This window comes from Mirounga angustirostris, unplaced genomic scaffold, assembly GCF_029215605.1.
Source record: "Mirounga angustirostris isolate CCGP_5_RB_7025 unplaced genomic scaffold, mMirAng1.0.hap1 SCAF_1, whole genome shotgun sequence".
NCBI lineage: Eukaryota > Metazoa > Chordata > Mammalia > Carnivora > Phocidae > Mirounga > Mirounga angustirostris.
The window spans coordinates 67,296,690-67,320,670 of record NW_026991709.1 but is presented as its reverse complement, the minus strand read 5'-3'; the positions used below and the strand labels follow the sequence as shown (position 1 = coordinate 67,320,670).

The 23,981-nt window shown below is 50.6% G+C and overlaps 1 protein-coding gene across 1 annotated transcript in view; it reads left to right on the top strand.

Moving 5' to 3' along the window:
* The window catches only part of ADCY5 (adenylate cyclase 5), a 149,866-nt gene that overhangs the window by 116,129 nt on the left and 9,756 nt on the right, over positions 1-23,981 (top strand). The window contains exons 9-16 of the mRNA XM_045903003.3: positions 1,333-1,355; positions 2,460-2,604; positions 3,691-3,788; positions 6,933-7,020; positions 19,011-19,127; positions 19,516-19,680; positions 21,300-21,475; positions 23,434-23,463. Of these exons, the coding sequence (XP_045758959.2) occupies positions 1,333-1,355; positions 2,460-2,604; positions 3,691-3,788; positions 6,933-7,020; positions 19,011-19,127; positions 19,516-19,680; positions 21,300-21,475; positions 23,434-23,463 (842 nt within the window). The remainder of the gene's footprint in view (positions 1-1,332; positions 1,356-2,459; positions 2,605-3,690; positions 3,789-6,932; positions 7,021-19,010; positions 19,128-19,515; positions 19,681-21,299; positions 21,476-23,433; positions 23,464-23,981) is intronic.

Genomic DNA, 23,981 nt, shown 5'->3' with positions numbered 1-23,981 from the left:
CCTGTTGGATCCTGGGAGCACCCAGCGTGGGCCTGCCCCCAGGTGGAGCACTCACTTGAGTCACATCAACTCCTCCTGCCCAGGGCTGGGATGGTGTAGTGGCCTGGCTCTCGCAGCTGGGACAGAGGGCCTGGTGATTCCCAGAGGACAAGAAGAAGGGTCTGGCTTGTTCAGGGAGACCGCCGCCAGGCAGCCTGGGAGGGGCGCAGAGTCCAGAGTCGGGCACTTGGATTTGCCACGAGAGGCTGCTGAGGCTCCTGGAAGCCCTCCACTGCGGGATAGAATGGAGACAGAGCCCCAGTGCAGTGTGGTCCCCACATCTATTTCAGCATCTGGCAGCTCTGGCTCATGAAGACCAACATAAATCCTGCTTTTTGCATTTTCAAACCAAGTGTGCAGTGGGCACAAAGAGAGGTGTTCGTTTGGGATTTGGGTTCACCTGGCGTTTACTGACCTCCATGTTTGCCCAGCAGTGTGCTCCACGCTGGGCCGTGAGAGACCACAGGTCACCTTCTGTCCTTGTCCTGGCAACCTGAGCCTTCTCTGAAACAGTCCTGGGGCTGCTTGCCGCCGCCTCCACTGCTTCCGGGATTCCACCCCCTTCCCGTTTTAGGGAACCCACCCTCCATTCTGCCACAGCCGGTCACACCCTGAGACGCATGTTGTAGACATCATAGATTAACTGTAAATAGGGCTTTGAGCTTGGCAACCAATCAGGGACCTTCACACTCACCCCTGCCCCGTGTATGTGAGCAGTAGTCACACCCGTGGCAGGCAGGTCTCTCACCTCCTGGGTCACCACCCAACTCTGGCCTTGGAAGAACACACTGGTTCTCAGATACCACAAAAGCTGTTGCAGGTAACTGGAGCTTAACTTTCTTAAGCGCACAACTGTGTGAACTCCCAGGAGATTTTGTGTGCTCAGTGGGGGTAGGGTGCGTGCGCGCACACATGTGGGAATTGATCACTCAGTGGTTTCTCTTACTTCAGGCTTATTTCAAGGCAGAATTGAGAGGGACCTACCAAACTCAGGGTCTGGGAGGAAGGGTGGGGGAGTTGGGGAGTTGGGTGTGGGGATAGGAAGAGCTTAGACACCTGGGTTTTGCCAGTGCATGACATGAAATCAGGGCTCCCCCAGTGTCTAGTGCAGAGCCTGTCCCATAGGAAGGCCCCGGCTGTATTTGCTGAAAGAAGGAAGAAAGAACTTACGAGTGACAAGCCTCCCTCAGTGCAGACTCCTTGGTGAGCTGGACTGCTTTCCCACAGTCCCTCCTGGAAGCGTCATCTCTGTTCTCATACTCCTTTCCTTCTCTCTCTGTCCCTCTCTTTTAGGGCTTTGAAGACCCCAAGGACAAGTGAGTAATATGCCCTTCTTTATTCCTGCTTCCTTGGCCTGAGGGATAGCCCCAAGTTTGCCTTATAGCTCAGTTGCTCCATGCTGGGTGGGCAGTGCACCCGCACGGTCCGCATGGTCTCTGCACGGTCTGGCATGGTCTCGGCACGGTCCACACGGTCTCGGCACATTCTGGCACGGTCTCAGCAAGGTCCGGCATGGTCTCAGCAAGGTCTGGCACGGTCTCGGCACGGTCCGGCACGGTCCGGCACAGTCTTGGCACAGTCTCGGCTGAGAGTGGCGGGAGCCCACTGCAGCTGCTAGAGGGGTAGCCCAGGAGCCTGGGCCGCCGGGCGGAGAGGCTGGGTCTCAGTGCAGCCCACGTGTCCTCATCCCACAAACACATGGACACACATACGTGTACATGCACACGCTGCACATGGCTGTGTGCATACACACACGTGCCTGCAGCTCTCAGGAAAATGCAGCCCTTGCCTGTTGGTCCCCGGCCCCTGGCCACAGCCTAGTGCCCTGAGGGCATGTCCTCTTTCTCTTCCACTTCCCAGCTCTTGGGGGCTAGCCACCCCACTGACGACTGGGTGTCACCTTGAGGAATAGGGCTTTTAGTTCAGCATCCTGATCATGAAACCTGCTTTCCAGAGGGTGGCCTGAGCCAGGGGAAAGCACTGGGGTGGCTCACAGCCTCTGTGGCAGGAGCCTTGCTCCCCGATCTTGGCCTTCATTTCAGAATGATGGTACAGCTGGACAGTGAAGAGCAGAGACTGTTACCTGTGGAGAAAAACAATTAAACCTTCAATGACAAGTCATATTATTATTGTACTACAATAATATATCAGTAGAGTCAGAAAAGCCTTATTGTCAGCGAGGCCCTTCAGCCAGCGGGTCAGACATGGGCAGTTTTCTCTGCATGTGTGCAGTTAAGAGGGGAGACTTGGCCTCCTGGCAATCCTCGTCCCAGTCCCAGAGTTGGCCTCCTGGCAATCCTCGTCCCAGTCCCAGAGTCCCCACCCCTTATTAGGGCCTTTCTGATGGGCCTGGGTACAGGGGGGCCAAGTCAGCGGTGCCCCCTGGTGGTCAGCTTGGGTCTGCGCCTCTTGCTCCCCAGGAACGCCCAGGAAAGTGCAAACCCTGAGGATGAAGTGGACGAATTTCTGGGCCGTGCCATTGACGCCAGGAGCATCGACAGGCTGCGGTCTGAGCATGTCCGCAAGTTCCTCTTGACCTTCAGGGAGCCTGACTTAGAGAAGAAGGTACGGCCCCCTGGGTGGGAAGGAGGCCCTGGGCAGGACCAGAACCAGAGGGAGGAGGACAGGGCAATAGGCGGCTCCCTGCCTGTCCCCATCACCACAGAAAGTGCCCTTTCTTGTTAGTGTCGCCTGCTCCAATGCCACACTATTCAGGAGATGGAGATTTTAGGGAGGCTTTTCACGGTCAGAAGGGATAAGTCTTAACTTCCTCATGCCTCAGTTTCCTTATCTGGAAAATGGGGTTCCTTACCATACCCTCTTCAGAGGGTCATAGTGAGGGTTAAACAAGTCCATATGTGTAAAACGCATAAAACAGTATCTGCCACGTAGATGTTCAGTGATGTTAGTTGCTATCGATTTTATTTTTATTGTTGTTACCATTATGAACATCATCACCAGTAGACCTCCCAGCTGCCTTTGGCACACTGGCAAAAAGTCGGGACAGTCGAGATCTCTCTGTCCCATCTCCTGACGTTGTGACTGAGAGGGTGGGCAACTTGCTGTAGGCCACCAGTGAAGTCGTGACAGAGCCAGACCCGACCTCGGTCCTGTGAGGCAAACTCGTTGGCCAGTGAGAAAGGGACCTGAGCCGAGAGCGCCCTCTCTGGTGACTTGGTGCCAGTGCGGCCTCTGTGGGCGACGCTGCTTGGCGTTGCAGGAGGAACTGGGGGCTGGGAGATGAGCTCCGTGATTTGGGGCTGGGGCGAGCCTCCCGTCCACCCTGAGCCCCAGCCCGGGCTCCTCTGTGAAGTAGCAGCTACATAGGTTCTGTTTCCGGGGCTTTGCGAGGATGCGGGAGGACAACTCGGACTGGTCGCGTGTCCTAGCGGGTAGATGGTGCTCCGTGATTTGAGCCAGGATCATTATGAATGACTCTTGTAGTGACCCGACCTGCAGAAAGTGTCTGGTTTGACACATCTCAGCTGCCGTCCCCACAGGCACCACGTTAGGGTGCTTTGAACTGGTTTTCTTGAGCACGAAGGCTAGTGCTGGTTCTTCCAGGTGTTGGGAGTGGGCTGCCCGCATGTGTCTGGGGTGGAGCGGGGCTGGAGCACGCAGGGCCCCTCTCACCCCGTGCCCTCCTCTCAGTACTCCAAGCAGGTGGATGACCGATTCGGTGCCTACGTGGCATGTGCCTCGCTTGTCTTCCTCTTCATCTGCTTTGTCCAGATCACCATCGTGCCCCAGTGAGTACCGTCCCTCTGGCTGTGGGGCTCCAGGGGTGGGAACGGAGGTCATGGAGCAAGCAGAGGCAGGGGTCGGACTTGCTCAGACAAGGAGAGGCTTCCCCATGTGTCCTCGGTGGGACGGGGAAGCCACGAGTCTGAGTCCCCTGTGACAGGGCGGGAAACCTCCCTGGGCCTGCCTTGCTGCATGAGAGACTCAGCACTTTATCATCTCGCCCCATTGTCACCCACACAGTGGTTGCCCTTAAATCACCTGAAGTATTCACCAGGTTTGCTTCCGTGTGACCTTTGGTTCTTGCAAAACCATTAACACATCTTCAAAAGATAAAGGTTTTCTGCTACTCTGGGTATTTCAAAGAATGGATTTCTGGTTCTAAAGGCTTTTCTCAGAGATACTCCTGAACGCTTCCAAGGACTGGTCGCGTCCCTGAGAGAGGCCTGTGGCTTTTGAGGGGACCACTCTGAAGTGGGCAGTGGGCTTCCAGAAATGAAGTGTTAGGTAGATAGTCACAGAGTCACATGTAGACAAGGAAGATAATTGCTTGGTTATCTTTGTTATGTTTGTGTGTGTGTATATACATTTGTATGTGCACGTGTGCATGTATCTACACATTTGTGACTTTATTATGCAATATTGCAAACACACAGAAAAGCAAAGTAATTAATATAATCAGCACCCATCCCCTAGATGTAACTATTGTTGATGTTTTACTATTGTTTCATCTATTTTTTTCTGATTATTTAAATTTTATTTTATTTTATTTTTTAAAGATTTTATTTATTTGACGGAGAAAGACACAGCAAGAGAGGGAACACAAGCAGCAGGAGTGGGAGAGGGAGAAGCAGGCTTCCTGCTGAGCAGGGAGCCCGATGCGGGGCTCGATCCCAGGACCCTGGGATCACGACCTGAGCCAAAGGCAGACGCTTAATGACTGAGCCACCCAGGCGTCCCTGATTATTTAAATTTTAGATGAAAGGACATTTTCCCCCAAACCCCTCAATATATATCTATTTTCAGGGCATTTTCCCTCTTAACCACAATGCCTTATATACCAAACAAAATTAACACTAGTTCTCTGCAATCATGTAACACCAAATCCATGTTCACATTTCCAGAATTGTCTCCAAATGTCTCCTACTTTTAGTTTATTCATAGCCAGGATCTACTCAAGATCCACTGGTTGTGTTTGGTTATGTCTCCTAAGTCCAACTGAATCTAGTAGAGTCCCCTCACCCCGACACCTTCTACTTTTCATTTTGAAGTAATTGTGGACTTAAAGAAAAGTTACAGAAGTACCAGAGAGAGTCTCTGTACAGCCTTCATCTAGTTTTCCCTAATGTTGACACTTAGGTAACTGCAGTACAAGGGTCAGTGGCACGAGATTAACCCTGGAATGGCACTATTACCTAACTGACTGTAATCTAATTCCATCAGCGTTGCCCCTAATGGCCTTTTTGTGTCCCAGGAGCCAGGCTAGGATCCCACATTGCGTTTAGCTGTTCTTTCTCCTCAGTGTGATCTAATCTGTGATGCTCCTCAGCCTTTATTTGTCTTTTGTGGCCTTGGAGCTTCTGATGAGTGCTGGCCAGTTAATTTGTAGAATGTCTCCATTTGGGTTTGTCTGATGTGTACTCACAGGTTGAGGTTATGCAGTTTTGACAAGAATCCCACAGAAGTGATGTGTCCTTCTTAGTGCATGTTATCGGGAGGTACATGATGCCTACCTGTCGTAGTACTCAGTGCCTTTTATTTTTGATGACACATTGTTGCAGAGATGGTCCTGACATTTGTGTCCACTGTGACTCTGTAGGATACCACAGACACCAGCCCTCTGGTTGTGCAGCTAATCCCCATTGCCCCCCACGCTGAGGTGGTGCAGAGCTGGTGGGACTGTGGGTCTTTATTGACACAGGACCCCATTTTTTTCTATATGGAAATGGAGCTACAGGTATAAATAAGCGACCTAGCCTTTCTGTCCCCTTGCTGCTCTTGACAGTCCGGTTAGCCTGGGTGCCTCTAACCCTGCCTCCGTGCCGCTTGCCTTTCTGTTTCTACAGCATGGCTGGTGGGCTGGGTTTCCCTTGGTCCCTGCTCCGCCTGCAGTGGCTCCCTTCCCCCCAGCCACAGCTCCGAGCTGCTAAGGCATTGACGGAAGTCTTTCTCCAGCAGTCCTCTCTCTACGGAAGCATTCAAAGCTACTTTAAAGGTCTTTCTTTCCCTCTGAAGAGAGTTCTCTACCCTTGTTCTGCTTGTTTAAAGCATCTAAGTGCTGGCTTCTGGGGGTGCCTGGAACAAAGACGCCCTTTGAACGCCTCTCTAGAGGTATTCCCCTGCCTTGTCAAGCCCTCTGCTTGCCTTTAACCTGCTAACGACGCCTGACATCTCCAGGCCACTCTCACTCCCCGGAAGGGAAAAGGGATTTCTGTGACCTCCTGATATGATGGGGTGTACCTTAGGCCAGTCCCGGCCCCAGGAGGGCCAGTGGGAGGCTCCAGATGGAAAGTCACCGGCAGCTCTTTTGTCTGAGAATTCTGGCCCTTGGTGAACGTTAAGATCACCTGTGATCTGTCCCTGGCAGCAGGGACAGGGGGAATTCCTTGCATTTTCGTGTTGAACTGGCAAGTTGAGTAGGACTTGTCGTGGGGCCTGGCAGGGTACAGGGTTTAGGGACTCTGCCTCCAAAGGGACGCATCCCTGCTGTTTCTCAGAGTGTCTGCTTGGGCTGCTGACAAATGCGTTTTAGAAATGATGGCCCTTTATCCCATTTTCAGCCTTCACAGTTCCTCACCTAGCCATGAGTAACTGCTGGGAGGGAATAACGAGGTGACTTTTAAAATAGGTCCTTCCAAGCTAAATGAAGTGAGTCTGTGGATAGCTAAGAATTAGGCAAAACATTGAGCAGGTGACACTCACTTCTCAGTTCAGCCCCTTGCGGGTTTCCACTCCATGCCGGGAGATGGCAAGGACAGGAGCCGGACCACCATGGAGGGGCTCCTGAATCAGTTCACAAGGCTGTGTAAGCCCCCTTCTCAGTGAGGGGCTAGGAGAGACTGGGCAGTGGGTTCAGGGGAAATGGAGCAACCTCTCTTTCCTTCCAGAGGCTTTCAGAGCCCCAGAATTCCCCACCTCCTCTCTTTTTCCAGCTCCGTGTTCATGTTGAGTTTCTACCTGACCTGTTTCCTGCTGCTGACGTTGGTGGTATTTGTGTCCGTGATCTATTCCTGCGTGAAGGTGAGTCTAGCTCGCATCTGAGCCCCCTGTCGCCTTCTTCCTTCCCTTCCCAGCCCACGGATAGGAGCTCCTCCCAGAGCCCGATGGGATTGGGGTGCATGATGCTGGGGCACCACTCTTGATTGGCATCGGCAGCAAGCTAGACTGCAGGGAGTGCTTTGTCAGTGGAGACTTGGTGGTATCGGCTATTGTAATCTGCCTTTGCAAATCTTTGCAATGAGAAGATCGTGTTACTGCCTCTCCTGTCTGTCCCCTTGGTGTCAGGTAGGATGAAGGAAGGGCATCTAGCACAAAGCAGTGGTCAATAAACATTTGATGAACGAGTGAGTATGGAAGAGATCTCTCTCCACACCCCCTTCAGTGTCCCCATGTGCCTGGAATTGGCCCTGGAGGGGACCAGAGGGTTGATGGCTTTTGAGCCAATCATCATAGAGATGAGGAGAGTGGCCCAGAGTGGTTCAGTGTTTCAGATAGGGCCACACAGCCAAGAATGTGGGCATGAGACCCTGTTCTGTGTTTTTCTCCCATATCTCCTCTTAGGCATGCTGTGCGCTACCCCCCCACCCCCCTGCAAGGCTTCAGGGGGACCTGGCCACAAGGCATTCTGGTCTGTGGTAGAAGCCACTCAGGTATCCCCTTTGCCTTGTCCACCAAGCCTTTCCCTCATTTCCTTCCCTAGTGGTTTCAGACTTCCCTGACAGGCCAGCCTGGTCCCAGAAAGCGCCCTGTCCCCAGGCAGGTACGAGCCCCTCCAGCTTGTGCTGGAACCATTTCTGTGTTCCTCCTTGATTCTCACTTGGAGCCAAGCCCCAGGAAGTGTGGGGGGCAGGCTCTGCCATCATTCTCTACCGTGGGCACCACGTTCTTCTGGGGGGATTAGACCTTGGTCACCTCCAAAGTCACCGTTCTCTCTCTACCCTCCAAGCAGGGTATTTCATTAGACTGATCATTGTTTAATTATCTAATGGTCGAGGTCTTGGTGGACTGATTGTCAGAACGGGAAGGCCCCCCGGGAATCATCTGGAGTGGTAGAGGATTTAATCCTGGTTTCCAGCTCCTTCCTCAAGGCTTTGTGTTCAGTCATAGCCTGTTTTTTGGTCTTGCTGTTGTCATTCCCCCTACCCCCCTTACCCCCCAAAAGCCTGCTTTGTCCCCAGGGGGCATCTCATGGCTATCGAAGCACATGGTACATTCACAACAGCCAAAAGGTGGAAACGACCCAAATATCCATGCACAGATGAACAAACAAAAAGGGTACTTCTTTGTGATGGAATATTATCCATGGAAGGCAATAAAGTTCTGACACACACTACAAAATGGACGAACCTTAAAAACATGCTGAGTGGAAGACATCAGACCCAAAAGGACATAGACTATGTGATTCCACTTATATGGAAGATCTGGAATAGGCAACTTCATAGAGACAGGAAGTAGACTAGATGGTTCTGGGGTTGGCAGGAAAAGGGATGGAGAGTTATTGCTTCATGGGTGTGGAGTTTCTGTATGGGGTGAGTGATGGAAGGGTCTTGGAACTAGAGCATTTTGGAAATGGAGCGGTGATGGTTGTTTGACGGTATGCATAGAATTAATGCCACTAAATTGAATGCTTAAAAATGGTTAAAATGCTGGGCGCCTGGGTGGCTCCTAGTTGGTTAAGCGACTGCCTTCAGCTCAGGTCATGATCCTGGAGTCCCGGGATCAAGTCCCACATCAGGCTCCCTGCTCAGCAGGGAGTCTGCTTCTCCCTCTGACCCTCCTCCCTCTCATGCTCTCTGTCTCTCATTCTCTATCTCGCAAATAAATAAAAAATTTAAAAGAAAAAATTAAAAAAAAAAAAAAAGGTTAAAATGCTAACCTTATGGCACATATGTTTTACCACCATAAAAGAAGTCACAACAACCAAACAACAACAAATGGTACACCGTAGTTAAAAGGGCCTTGTAAGCATTCTTTTTTTGAACATCCAGAAGACTCTTTTCTCTTTTTAAGTTATAAACTGAGGCAAAGTCATTGTCTCTTTGAGGTACTTAATTAGCTTATTCAAGTCAGAATCAAAGCTATATCTGGTCTACAATTTTAAAACTAGAACCTAGATTTCTCTCTTTCCTGTTAGCTGCTTTGGTAGGCCTGAGCTACCCTGACTTCACCTGGTTTGTGTTCCCTGATTGGCATGTATATCTGGGGGTAGGGGAAGGGGAGGAGAGGGAGAAAGGCTCATCCCACTACCACACTGGCCATTTTGAGTCCATACCTTGGTCCAGTGACTTCTTTTTGCTACTGTTCAAGATTATTTATGAAAATCATTCCTGGCTCCTTATGTTTCATTGGATCTATCTATTCTGTAATCAGTGTCACATTCAATAAACTTATTCTCAATTCCTTTATCCAGCCCACTGCTTTTTCTGACAGTTCTGAGGAGGCCAGGGTCCCCGCAGGGGAGGCTGGGGAAGGGAGTGCCTACCTCCTGCCCCCACTCCGTCCCTCGCCCCTCCGCACACACACCCCTCACCCAGGGGAGGCTGCTGCTTCTATCTTGCAGTGGGGAGCTTCTGTAAACTATTTATTTAGGAAAAAAGTGCTCCCTGGCTTATCAAGTCTGGCACCTGCTAATTTGGGCCAGGAGTCAAGTAGACTCTAATACCCGCCTTGAGGTCCTGGCTGCATCCTTGCGCCCAGCCCCCGCCCGCCCCCCACCTCTGATGCGCCATCTCAGCCTTTCTCCACCTTCTGCGAAGTAGACCCCAACCTGAGAAGTTGCTTGTAGTATGAATCCCTCTCCCATTTCATTATTCTTTCCTCCTCCGTGTTGTGGATGAACTGTTTGCACACTAAGACATGAAGGGGGTAATTGTCCTTTGGCTTCTGTGTCCCCACCGTGCGGCCCGTCATGGAGCACTGCCGCCCCCCACCGCCTGCAGGCGGCCGGATCACCTTTGCAGGGACGGCCATGATGCTGACTAGACTGGGACTTCCCGTGTCATTCTGTTTTCCCTTTGAAAACATTTGCCCTGTGCCAGAACGCAGACATCTCTCATCTTCCTTCCACGGTTTTTCAGGAGTCACAGGTGGTGGCTTTCTGAGGAGATACGACAGTCCCTAAATTACCCGCGGCCTGGGCTCAGCGGACCCGCAGCCGGGCGGCTCTGTCAGCCATGGTGGCTTTCTCTATTCCATTTGTTTTCCCATGTCCCCCAAACAGCATGGACTTAGTTGCTCAAATGTCCATAGTTTACCCTTTTTGAAGAGAGAACTGTGAAGAAAGTGTCGACTGAGTTAGTTGAAAGGAGCCAACTCAGTGGTCTTGGCTGTCTGGCAGGCGGCAGCTGCCTGGGTCCTTCCTGTGGGAAGGTGTTGGGAAACTCACTCCTGAGGGCTCTGATGGCCCTTGTGTCCTGGGCCTGTTTGATCTGACATGCGAGGCCCAGTTCACACTCCCGCCTTGACGTGAGGCTAACTGGGTGCCCAGGTCTCCTGTTCCCGCTGCTCCTGCCCTTCAGGGCCCCGCTGTCTCTGCGCTGCTTTGCCCAAAGTCTCCTCCCTCAAGCACTTCTTTTCTTCTGGGGCTGGGCTGAATGAACACCTGCACACGTCATTCCTCCCTTCCTTCAGCATCTGTGCTGACCTGGGCACCAGAGCTGCTCGTCTTAGAAAAAGCCATGCTGAATCCCTCCTTGCCATCACACGGGGTCCACAGACTCTGGTAATCTCAGATTGGAAATGGCTGGAGCAGTGAAGCAGCCCAGATACCCACCTGAGGTTGGAATCTCTCAGCCTCTGCTTGATTACCTCCAGGGATGGTGAGTTCACTCACATCTCCTGAGTACAGCCTCTTCTCTTTTTGGGTACCTCTGACTGTTCCATCAGCTTCCCTATGGCTTCTGCCCCATCATCCAGTGAAGCAGCCCAGGCCTACTACTTCTTCTTGTTCTTTTTTTTTTTTTCTTTTTAAGATTCTATTTATATGTTTTGAGAGAGAGAGAGAGCATGCGCAGAGGGAGAGGGAGAAGCAGACTCCCTGCTGAGTGGGGAGCCCTACTTAGGACTTGATCCCAGGACTCTGGGATCATGACCTGAGCCAGAGGCAGATGCTTAACCGACTGCACCCCCCAGGCCTGCTTCTGGCAGTGCCAGCATTTTTGCTACCACCACCCAGATGGGTAGAAGAGGGTGGCTCCCTCCTTTCCCCACGTTCTGGCCTGGACCCCCCTGTCTTCAGTGTGGCTCATTAGCACTTCCTTGCTTGGAAGCCCAGCCTCCTCTCCTTCATTTTGAGGCTTGGGAGTAGTAGATAGGCACAGAGGAGGACCTGGCACCATAGTTCTCGGTGTGTGTGTGTGTGTGTATATTTAAATCTCCTTCCTCCTCCTGACTGCTGGCTCCCTCTTGGTTGCCTCCTATGGACTTCTGGGACCCAGCTGTCTGAGCTCCTGGGAACTGTGAGCAGAGCTGCATCTAGGCTCTGTATGCTCTGTGCAGTCACTAGAAACCTCTTCTCCCTCCCTGCAGCCTGAATGTCCTCACCAAGTCCCCCCGCTGTGCTGACTCTCCTTTTCACCACCGCAGCCCCACTGCTGTCCCCGGTTTCTGAAATAGGGTCTTCCTACACAGCAGTACCTCTGACCTCTTAGGTATCTTCTGTCCTGTGAGGACTGTAGAACCCCCACACTCAGCTTCCACCAGCATGCTCGGGGTCACACTCTATTAGCGGGAGGGGGTGTTGTGGCCAGACACATGTTCCTTTGGGGATAGAGAATTCTTCATTCCGGGAGGCATATCTCAGTTCCTCCCATGGCTTCTGAGTCCATCAGTCTAGGGTCTGGATCCCAGCTCTGCCCCTTTGAGCTCTGTTTCCTAAGCGTCTGAGGTGGCTTTTATTACATCCACCCTGCAGATGATGACGATGAGGCTCAGAGGTCAGGCAGCATTCCCGAAGCCTTGAGGCTAGGAAGTGGTATAGCTAGGATTTAAATCACAGTGGTTCTTGACTTCTGAGCCCATAATCCTTCTCAAAGACACTGCCTTTGTTAATAGGTCCATTTAAGCCCTGGGAGAGCAGTGGTGTGGGGCTGGGTCAGCTTCTGCCTGCCTTGGTCAGCCTCTGAAGTTTTCATATCTCTAAAAAAAATTTTATGTAGTAGGAGCTACTGCTTTTTCACATTGTTTCTTGTCAAAAAGACAGTTTTAAGATTTTTTCCCATCAGATTTCTTTTTTTAAGATTTTATTTATTTATTAGAGAGCAAAAGTCGGGGGGCAGAGGGAGAGGGAGAAGCAGGCTCCTCACTGAGCAAGGAGCCGGATGTGGAACTCGATCCCAGGACCCTGAGATCATGACCTGAGCCGAAGGCAAATGCTTAACCCACTGAGCCACCCAGGTGCCCTCTCCCTCCCATCAGATTTCATCACTTTTTTTTCATCTGTGCAATCCCCTGACCCCACATCACAGACAAGGAACCAGAGCCCCAGGCTGGTCATTGATTTGCCTGGAGGCTTTCAGAGAGGCCAGGATCAAAACTGTCCTTCACCCCAGTCATGATTTATTAATTATGTCCCCACTCCTGTTTTTCATGTTGAATTGATTTGAATTAATCAGACTGGGAATGTACTGGTTGGGAATTTTTAAAAAATCAATTCTTTTTCTGAGCTGTAATTGTGAGTGAGCAGCATCGAACAATTGGTTTGCACGGGCACAATTATCCTGTTGCAAAAAATGGTCTCCAGGATCGCTGCAGCTGTGGTGCGTCCCCGTGAGAGATGTGCCCTCGGTGAAGAGTTTCACCATCCACACTGGGGTTAGTGAAGATGGGATTTAGGGCAAACATACAGATGAACTTTTTGATTCCAGGTGATGAGATACTCTATAAAGTGTTACTAGAGCAGGATCTCAAATCTTCTGGAAATTTCAAAACCGCAATTCTTGGGTTCCTGCCTGAGGTTTTAAAGTCAAGAGCAGGTCTTTTTAAAGGGTGACAAAAGGGATGCCCGGCTGGCTCAGTTGGTTAAGCGTCTGCCTTCAGCTCGGGTCATGGTTCCAGGGTCCTGGGATTGAGCCCCGCATTGGGCTCCTTGCTCAGCAGGGAGCCTGCTTCTCCCTCTGCCTCCTACTCTCCCTGCTTGTGTTCACTCTCTCTCTCTCTCTCTGACAAATAAATAAATAAAATCTTTAAAAATAAATAAATAAATAAACAGGGTGACAAGAGAAATCGGCTTGTAGCAAGCCAATGCATTAAGTTGAAAATAGAGCTACCCTATGGCCCAGCAATTGCACTGCTAGGTATTTATCCAAAGGATACAAATGTAGTGATCCAAAGGGGCACATGCACCCCAATGTTTATCACAGCAATGTCCACAATAGCCCAGCTATGGGAAGAGCCCAGATGTCCATCGACTAATGAATGGATAAAGAAAATGTGGTACATATACACAATGGAATATTACTCAGCCATCAAAAAGAATGAAATCTTACCATTTGCAATGACATAGATGAAACTAGAGAGTATTATGCTAAGTGAAATAGAGAAAGACAAATACCATATGATTTCATTCGTGGAATTTAAGAAACAAAAGAGATGAACATAAGGGAAGAGAAGGAAAAATAAAATAAGATGAAAATTGGGAGGGAGGCAAACCATAAGAGATGCTGAACTCTAGGAAACAAACTTAGGGTTGCTGGAGGGGAGGGGGTTGGGGGTAAGGGATAATTGGGTGATGGGCATTAAGGAGGGCACTTGATGGAATGACACCAGATGTTATATGCAACTGATGAATCACTAAATTCTAACTCTGAAACTAATAAAAATAAATTAAAAATTTTTATATATATACCACGCCCCCCCCCCCTCCCCGGAAGTCAATCATTCTTTAGAACTACATTCTGGATTGGATTTAAAAAATAGCCTGCAGTTCTTCTCCTGACCTCTAGGTGGCCCCATGGGGCCCCTGGTCCCACCATCACCAGGAAGCCCATGTGCATAGCCTGTCCCCCAGCCACCTTCCTTTAGCATCTACTAATCACCTTTGCTTGAATTTTACTGGTGGGTGCAAAATGATAAAAGAAACCCTTCAACTGATGGATGGGATGATCAGAACTGAAACGATTTAAGTAACATGGGTTAAGGGGGTAGGATGGAATGGCAAAATTTTAGTTGGACACAAATTAGGAACCATCTGTCATACCTTTTCAGAGCAAGCTCCTCAGGCTAGTGCCAGAACACTTTCCCCAGCTGTGAAACAGAAAAATTCCTTTAATAGGAAACAAGGACTTTCATTCCTATTGGCAACAGAGCTCTTTAAAAAATGCAAATATTAACTGAATTTTCTGTTGAATTTCACAGCTTATAAAGCACTTTAAAATGCATCGTTTCTTTGAGTCTTCATAGCCACCTTGGGAGAGAGAGATCCCCCAAGTATCGATAAGAAAACTGCGCTCAGAGCCCTTGATAGCTTCCCCAGGGTCACACAGCTAGTAAGAGCTTGCGCAGGGATTTTTAGTAAGTGCTTTATTGAGATACAATTGACATAGAGAAGATTCACCTTTATAAAGGTGGATGAAGTTGTAATATGGATGTAGTTGTAAGAGTTTTTAGTATATTCATGCAGTTATGCAACTATTACCACTAATTCCAGCACACTGCCCTCATCCTGAAAAGGAACCCCAGACCTCTTAGGCGTCACTATTTCTTCCCTGCTCCCCACAGCTCCTGGCAGCCTCACACTCCGCTTTCTATATGAATTTGCCTGAAATCATACAATATGTGGCCTTTTGAGATTGTTTTCTTCCACTTAGCATGATACTTTCAGGGTTCACCCATGTTGTACCATGTGACAACATCTCATTCCGTTTTATGGCCAAATGATGTTCCGTTGTGTGGATATAAACCACTTTGTTTATCCATTTATCAGTTGATGGACACTGGAGTAGTTTCCACTTTCAGGCTATTATGAACAGTACTGCTATGAACTTTTGTATACAAGCTTTTATGTGCACTTAGGTTTTCAGTACTCTTGGGTAAATACCTAGGAGTATAGTTGTTGGGTCATCTGGTAACTGTTTATCATTTTGAGGAACCACCAACCTGTTTTCCAGAGCAGCTGCGCTACTTTGCATTCCCACCAGCAATGTATGAGGGTTCTCATTTCTCTACATCCTCACCAACCCTTGTTATTATCTGACTTTTGATTATAGCCATCCTAGGGAGTGTGAAGGGGTATGTCGTGTTTTTGAATTGCATTTCCCTGATGACTAATGCCAAACATCCTTTCATGTGCTTATTGGCCATTTATAGAGATTCTTTGGAGAAATATCTATTCAAATCATTGTCCCATTTTTAAATTGGGTTTTTTGTCTTTTTGTCGAGTCGTAAGAGCTCTTTGTATACAGTAAACCTTATCAGTGGTTTCACTTTCTGTGGTTTTAGTTCCTGTGGTCAGCTGCGGACTGGAAGCAGATAATCCTCCTTCTGACGTATTGTCAGAAGGTCAGTAGGAGCCTAACGCTGCGTCCCAGTGCTGATGTCACTACGTCCCATCATGTAGGCACTTTATCTTACATCACCAGCAGAAGAAAGGTGAATCCTGTAAGCTATTTTGAGAGAGAGAGAGACCACATTCACATAACTTCTATTACACTATATTGTTATAATTGCCCTATTTTATTATTAGTTATTGTTACTAATCTCTTACTGTGCCTAATTTATAAATTAAACTTTATCATAAGTGTGCATGTATAGGAAAAAGTATAGGACAGTCTGCAATTTCAGGCATCCAGTGGGGGGTCTTAGAATAAGACAGATAAGAGGAGACTACTATATTCTGGTTATAAGACCCTTATTAGATATATAGCTTGCAACAATTTTTTCCCATTCTCTGGGTTTCACTTTCCTTTTTAAATGTACATAATACAGAATTTTCCATTGTAGCCTTTTTTAAATGTGCAGTTCAGCGGCATGAAATGCATTCACATTGTTGTTCAAAGGTCACCATCATCCACCTCCAGAACTTCATCTTCCCAAACTGAAACTTTAGACCCATTAAACAGTAATTTCCCATTCTGCCTTCACCCCTGGAAACCACCATTCCACTTTCTGTCTCTTTGAATTTGACTATTCTAGGTGTCTCATAAAAGTGAAATCCTATATTGGGGTGCCTGCGTGGCAGTTGGTTACGTGTCTGACTCTTGGTTTCAGCTCAGGTCGTGATCTCAGGGTTGAGGGATCCAGCCCCGCATTGGGCTCTGTGCTCAGTGTGGAGTCTGCTTGAGATTCTCTCCCTCTCCCCCTTCCACTCAATGTCTCTCTCTCAAATAAATAAACAAATTTTTTTTTAAAAAAGTGGAATCCTATAGTACTTATCCTTTTGTGACTGTCTTCTTTCACTCAGCATACTGTCTTACGGTGTTATCCATGTTGTGGCAGGTGTCAACATTTCATTCCTGGAGGTGGAATAATACTCCATTGGATGTATATTCCCCATTTTGTTTATCCATTCATCCATAGATGGACACTTGGGTCTTCCACCTTTTGGCCCTTGTGAATAATACTGCTATGAACATGATTCTGCAAATAGGTGTACAAGCCTCTGTTTTCTGTTCTTTTGGGTGTATATCCAGAAGTGGAATTGCTGGATTATATGGTAATTCTGCTTTTAATTTTTTCGAAGAGCCTCCATACTGTTTTCCACATCGGCTGCATCATTTTTTGTGCCTGCCAGCAATGCATACAGGTTCCAATTTTTCTATATCCTCACCTTTTTGTTTTTTACTTTCTTGGTGGTGGTATTTGAAACACAAAAATTTTTAAATTTTGATGACATCCAACTAATCTTTTTTTTTTGCTTGTGCTTTTGGTGTTCTAAGAACCATTGCTCAACCCAAAGTCACAAAGTTTGGCTTGCATATTTTCTTCTGCAAGTTTTGTAGTTTTAGCTCTTACATTTATGTCTCTGATCCATTTCAAGTTAATTTTTGTATATGGTATGAAGTAGGGGCCCAACCTCATTCTTTTCCATGTGGATATCCAGGTGCCTCAGCAACTTCTTTCCGCATTGAATTATCTTGGCAACCTTGTCAAAATCAATTGATCAGAAATGTAAGGGATTATTTCTGGATTCACTCTGTTCCATTGAGTGGAATATCCTAGTGTCTGTGTCTATTAAGCAGGATTTTCATTAAAGCTTATGCTCTCCAAATCACACATAGCTCTCCTTCTACCATATAAATGGGTTTAATCTGAGTGTTCTTTCTTACTCCAAAAGGAAGTGTTTCAGAATAATGCCACAGACTTGATGATACATGAACACAGGTTGGGGGGGTGCCCCTGCTGGAATCCAAGGTCTTCACTGGCCCGCATATAGCGTGAGGTTGTCAGGCCTCTACCACTGCTGTGGTGTGTCCTTTCCTGTGATCCTCTCTTTCCCTCTGCTGAATAGGGAGTGGCCTTGTTGGAAGGCTGGAAGGGGATTTGGGTAGAAGAGATATACTTCTCAGCATGTACACCCAGCTCAAAGCCCAACACCAAAGGGTGAGCCAGGGCACTTACTTGATGGCAAGAACAGTGAAGGGTCTGAGATTTGGTTTCACCCTACTTGCAAGCCAGCAAGTGAGCCTTACTATGTCATGGATGCTGGCAGGAGACATGAGACTCCTGGGTCAGAGACAGGATGCTATGACTCCTAGCACAGCAAGCAGCATATTAGTGTCGGCTTCCCAAAGCCCCACGGGGTTAGATGTGATGGGCCCACGTGGATGCTTTGCATATAGTGAGTGGGGGTCATAGCTGGGGAACAGGAGACCAAGGTCTCCATATGTGCCAGCAGGAAACACTATAGCACACAAGCCAGTCTCCTGCACAGTGGGAACGAGCAGTCACCTAGTGACCACGCGGTGTCCTTTTGCCTGTTTATTGTGTGTGTGACCATCCTGTCACTATCAGAGGAGGGATAAGCCTTGTAGTCTGGTGTACTCAGCCGGAATGTGCACAGATGCTCAGGGCCCCGAGAGTCCTACAGATGGGGAGCCTTCAGAGAAGGGATGTGCCTTGCTGAGGGCCACACAGGAAAAGCCATGTCTCGAAATTTCCAGGCTCCCGGTCCAGTGCTTTTTCCACCACCCTCCTCTGCCCTTCTGGGTTTCCATAGGACACCTGGCATTTATGCAGTAGACCAGCCTCACCGGGAGGCATCGAGGTGGGGGGACAGGGGAAGCCCAAGTCCACCCCTTTGTTTCTCTGTGTCTGCCAACATCTTTTTAAATCTAGGCTGCTTCGGAGATGAGGAGGGCATGATGGACAGAGCCAACCGTGTCAGATATGGTGGAGCGGGTCATTTAATTACCAGAACTGCAGTGGGTCTTTGAGTGGCCGTGTAGTTTGTCTAGTTGAAGGAAATGTCGGAAGGGTTAGGTGAGGAAACAGGAGATCAGTGAGAGTCCTGGAATAAAGGTTCACTGAACTCACTCGTCCAGGGCCCACCCTCCTGCTCACACGCTACTCTGCCCTTTCTCACAAGCCTGTCCCCTCCCTCCAGACCCCAGGTCCCTTCCGAATCCTCAGACCCACAGCTCTCTACTGCCCAGAAGCTCTGACCCTTCCTGGGAAAGTTCTGGGGCCCCTCCAGCAGGCTTCCCCACCTGCCATCTCCTGCCCCTCCACCCATTGTAATCCTGACCAGCTCAGCATTCATACGGCAGATTCATGTGTTTTCCTCCACTCCGCTGGGGTTAAGAGAGCCTCTTTGCTTCCATCCTGCCTCTCTCTCGTGCAGGCTCCCCAGGCAGATGGGCCTGCTGTGGATTCTGTGCTCTTGTCGCTGGGGGCAGGGGTGCATGGTGTGAGCCTGGAGTCTTGCACCCTGTGAGGGTGTTCAGGGAGGCCCTCGGGTGAGGCTGGCCAGAGGCAAGGGGGGTGGCGGGTTCAACCAGCTCCCTTATGGCGCTTGCAGAGTCCCCACTGAATTCTGTTCTCTCTCTCTCCTCACCCGCCCCCGTCCCTTGGGACAGCTCTTCCCGGCCCCCCTGCAGACCCTCTCCAGGAAGATTGTGCGGTCTAAGATGAATAGCACTCTGGTCGGAGTGTTCACCATCACCCTAGTGTTCCTGTCGGCTTTCGTCAACATGGTAGGTGGCTCCACCTCCCAGAACCTTCCCAGACTCTGGAGTTCTCCCTCCCCAGGATTTCTTATTGGGGCTTCACCTCAGGTCTCTGGAATCAGATTTGATTCCTAAAGCCTCTCACACAGACTTTTAGTTCCCTGCTCTCAAGGCTGCGGATCCAGACTCCGAGAAGTCCCCAAGGGAAGTTTGCGAGCCTACCCCCTCCCCCGGGCAGCCGGGCGGACCTCGTCAGTTCCTCAGCCTCCGCCAGGCTCCTCTCCTGTCCCCGCTCTGTGGCAGGGGGCACCCGAGCCCGGGGTCGGGGGGTGAGGGGATGAGCACCCCCCGCCCTGCGGAGACGGGCTGCCCTGGCCTGGCCCCTGCGGCTGACCCTGCCCTCCCCTGCCCCCAGTTCATGTGTAACTCCAGGGACCTGTTCGGCTGCCTGGCGGACGAGCACAACATCAGCGCCGGCCAGGTCAACGCGTGCCACGTGGTGGGGTCGGCCGCCAACTACAGCCTGGGGGACGAGCGGGGCTTCTGCAGCAGCCCGTGGCCCAACTGCAACTTCCCTGAGGTGCTGGCAGGGGGAGGCATGGGGGGTGGTTCCGGGCGCAGACAGACACCCTCCCACTGCACTCCCCCTCTGCCTTCGGCGGCTCTGAGGGGGTCAGTGGGCTCTCAAGCTCGCAGCCGTCCCAGAGACCTCCCTTCCCGTCTCTCACTCCATGTGTGGGACACCAGTGAACAAGGCCAGCCTTCTCGTAGAACGGTACAACAGCAGGGCTGTCGTTTATATAGTGTCGCAGGCACTGTGCCGAGGACTTGACGGCTTCCCTCATTCAGTCCTCAGACACAGTATCTTTTTTATACAGGTGACCCTGAGGCACAGAGAGGGTAAGTGACTTGCCCAGAGTCACACAGCTAATAAGGGATAGAGCCAGAACTCTCACCCAGGTCGTCTGGCTGTAGAATGCTTGGTCTCAGCCTGAGGGCAGAGCTGTTTCTGGACCCTCAGCTTTGGCAGCAGGCCTGCCTCAGGAGAAACGGCCCGAGCTCCTCTGCTGTGGGCCAGAGAGCAGGCAGGGAAGAAAGGAACCCTTTCTGCCATCAAGGTCACCCATTCAAAGTGTACAATTCTGTAGTTTTTAGTATATTCACAGATGTGTGCCACCATCAGCATCCCCATCTAATTAGAACATTTTCATCGCCCCCCTGAAGGAAATCTACCCCTAGGTTACTGGGTTTAAGAACCATTGCCGAGAATCCTTAGAGAGCGGCATGCATTAAGCGCCTATGGTATGCGAGGTGCTTCATTCACCTTTTTCTTGGGGAGTGGCTTTCGAGTGACCAGCTGAGCCAGCCCAGGGCATCTGCTCCATGCACGGGGCAGTCCCCACACCCCAGCTGCCTGGGGGTGAGACCAGAAGGGACTTCCCTAAACTAAATCATATAGGGCCACAGTCCCTCATCTGAAGGCTTCCAGGTCAAATGTATTTTGAATTTTGGAATTTTTCAGAGTTTAAAAGGGTGTTTCACACCCCCAGTATAGTTTGGGCAGCACCTGATAATGACATACAGTAATATTTCTGCAGCAAAATGTATGCAGAGTCACAAGAAGCAGGACAAAGATGCTAATTAGTAGTACACAGTTGGGGCGGTTTTTGCCACCAAATCAGGTCAGCTCAGGTGTTGCCACCCTATCAGTCATGAAATACTTCAGTTTTCAGAACTTTGGATTTAAAGTTGCAGACCCAGGGCTGGGGCCCCTGGGCTCCCCACAGTTCCTGAGGGCACCAGGCCCAAGCCACCAGGTGCTTTCATGTCATGGAACTGTAGCCGTGAGCCCATGACATAGGAGCTTTTGCAGATGGGGAAACTGGGGCTTCGAAGGGTTGAATAAATGGCCCAAGTCCCACAACCAGTCCATAGTAAATCAGGGGTGAAACTCAGGTCTGCCCGAGCCTGGAGCCCTGCTCTAACCATGGGGCTGTATTGCCAACTGGCCAGACAGCCTGGAGCCCCATCTCCTGGTTCCTACCGGGGCCCTTCACTTTCCCTCGCAAGTTTGCATCAGCAGAAACACCGGCAGAGTGGGCTTCGCCTGCGGCCAGCTCCGACTTGGGGGGGATGCTGGAGGGTGGGCCGGGGGAGGGTGGGGCCGGGCCGCTGAGGCTCACCAACCTCTCTCCACAGTACTTCACCTACAGCGTGCTGCTCAGCCTGCTGGCCTGCTCCGTGTTCCTGCAGATCAGCTGCATTGGGAAGCTGGTGCTCATGCTGGCCATTGAGCTCACATACGTGCTCATCGTCGAGGTGCCCCGTGTCACACTCTTTGACAATGCTGACCTGCTGGTCACTGCCAATGCCATGTAGGTGGCACCGCCCCCATCCCCCACTGGGTCTGGGGCATTGCAGAGAGGCCAGAAGAGTGGGTGGCTGGGAGACTGGGCCACGGGGGGCTTGCAAGGAGAGTGTTCTGTTGCTCCCCAGCTGACCACCTGGGTAAAGCACCACAGTGTCTTATTTCCCTCTCTCCCTTCCCCAATATGGGGCGGGGGGTGGCCTCGGGGTGACTAGGTCTTGCTGTCCTTCTGCTTCCAGTTTGCTACTCAGTCCTGCCCTCAGGCCTCAGTGAATTGTTCCTCATTTGTTCAGGGCAGCCTCTGATGAGCTGTTTTCACTTAACTCCATCTGCCTGTGGCACCTCAGGCCCAGAGAGGGGTCAAGATTCAACAGAGCTGAATAGCAAGGTCTGTGGGAGCAGAAAAACAGACTTTGTTCTTCTTGAGCTCTGTGTCCTGCCTCGAGCTAGGCACTGGGACATACATTATCCCTTTTCAGCCTCATAGCAACCCAGTGAAGTAGGCAGGGCTGCCACGGATGGTTGGGTAGTTTGTGCACTGCTCAAAGGCTCCTAGTTATGATGATGAGCCATTAGGTCCCACATCTAGGTAGCAGGCTTAGGAGTTGTACCCCAAGCTATCTAGCTCCCAGTAAAATGGGAATAATATCCGTAGTAGTAAAATGTTCATAAAGTGCCTGATGTCAATACCCTTCTCTTCCCATCACCCCACTACACACACACACACACACACACACACACACACCAGGAAGTGCAAAAATGTGACAGGTCTGTGTCCCCTGAGAAAATGCAGCAAACTCTGTTTTCTCCAAGTTATAGGAAGGGATCCATTCATCCTTCTATCCATCCATCCAAAGATATTTATTGAGGGCCTCCCATGTTCCAGGCACTGAGCCAGTGGCGGAACAGTCATGGATAAAACAGGCCATAACTCTGGTGTCAGATATGTCACTTTCTGGTGAAGAGAGTGTCACCTGAGCAGAAGAAGGGGTAATGAAGGATCTACGGCTTAAGGCCGGCCTTCCCGGCGGCTGCGCAGTGCTGTGGGCAGACAGCCGGGACACCCAGTAGCCCCAGGAGCGGGGCAGCCTGCAGTCCTGTGAGGACCAGGAGAGGGAGGAGGTCCAGGCCTTTCTACTCCCCGATCAGGGCAGGAGCTGGGAGCTTTGCTTCCTTTTCTTACGTGCTCCTTCCCCAACCCCCAGCTTCTCCTCTCCTCCCGCTGGAGCAGCAGTAGAGAACGGAGATAATTTCTGGTTTCGGAGACCCTGGCTTGGCCCTAGGGCAGCACTGTCCAGTAGATAAATAATGCAAGCGACGTATGTCATTTAAAATTTTCTAGTAGCTGTATTAAAAAGGCAAAACATGTATTTTAATCTTTGTATTTAACCAATATATTCAAAATATTATTTCAATTGTCAATATAAAATTATTAATGAAACAGATTACATTTTTTCCCACACTAATTCTTCAAAACCTAGTATCTATCTTACACTTCCGGGACATTTTAACTTGCACTAGCCACATGTGAAGGCTCAGGAGCCCCACGTGGCTGTGGCAACCACACCGGACAGCACAGGGGTAGTGTTTCTCCTCCTCTGGATGCAGCAAAGGGCTGGGGTGGGAGGTGGGCTGGCTTCTGCCCAGGTGGATGTGCTGGGGGCCCCCAGGGTCCCAGGTAAGGGCTGGTGATTTGTGGTCATGGTGACCAGACGCCAGCTGGGGCTGGGCTTTCTGCAAGCCTCCCATCCTGAAAATATCCCTGGATCCCGAGGGGTGCTGGGGGTGGGGGATGAAGGAGCAACAGTAGCGGGGGCGCTAGGAGTGGGCGTGGGGTGGCAGGGCTAGGAGTGGGGGGCATGGCAGTGCGAGGGGGGCAGAGCAGGGTAGGGGAGCGCAGCGGGCATGGAGACTGCCCATGCAGAAGAGCAGCCCCAAACAGCCCTCCCCACTTCCTGTTCACAGAGACTTCAACAACAACGGGACCTCCCAGTGGTGAGTGGATACTCTCCAGTTTGATTGAGCCGCTCCCTGCCCTTGGCCTGGTGCAGCCAGAGGCCAGCTGCCCTGGGCCCAGCAGAGAAAGCAGTGGTGCCCGGCGGGGAGGGGGCCTTGGCGGCAAGGTGGGCAGTGAAGCAGGAGGCTGGAGGGGGCCAGGAAGCCCTTTCCTCATTGGGTACCAAGGGGGCCTCACTGGGTAGATGCCCTTCTTTTCTCGTATGATTCCCACCTCCCCAAGATGACCTCCAGACTCAGTAGCTGGGTCATCAGGACCTGCAGGCCATTCCACAGGCCTCATCTAAAACATACGGCCTCAAGCTCTTCCCCAGGGGCATGTGTGAGATCCCAGGCACCAGAGAACGGGAACTGGTGACCTCACCCCCCTGCCCCCTGCCCCCGCTGCGGAAGAAAGGAGCCAAGGCAAGGCCTGTGGGGTTTGTAGCGTAAGCCCTGCACTGGGCTGCTGCTGGGCAGGGAGTCTGCAGAGTTCAAGGTTTGGGCTCTTTGCTGGG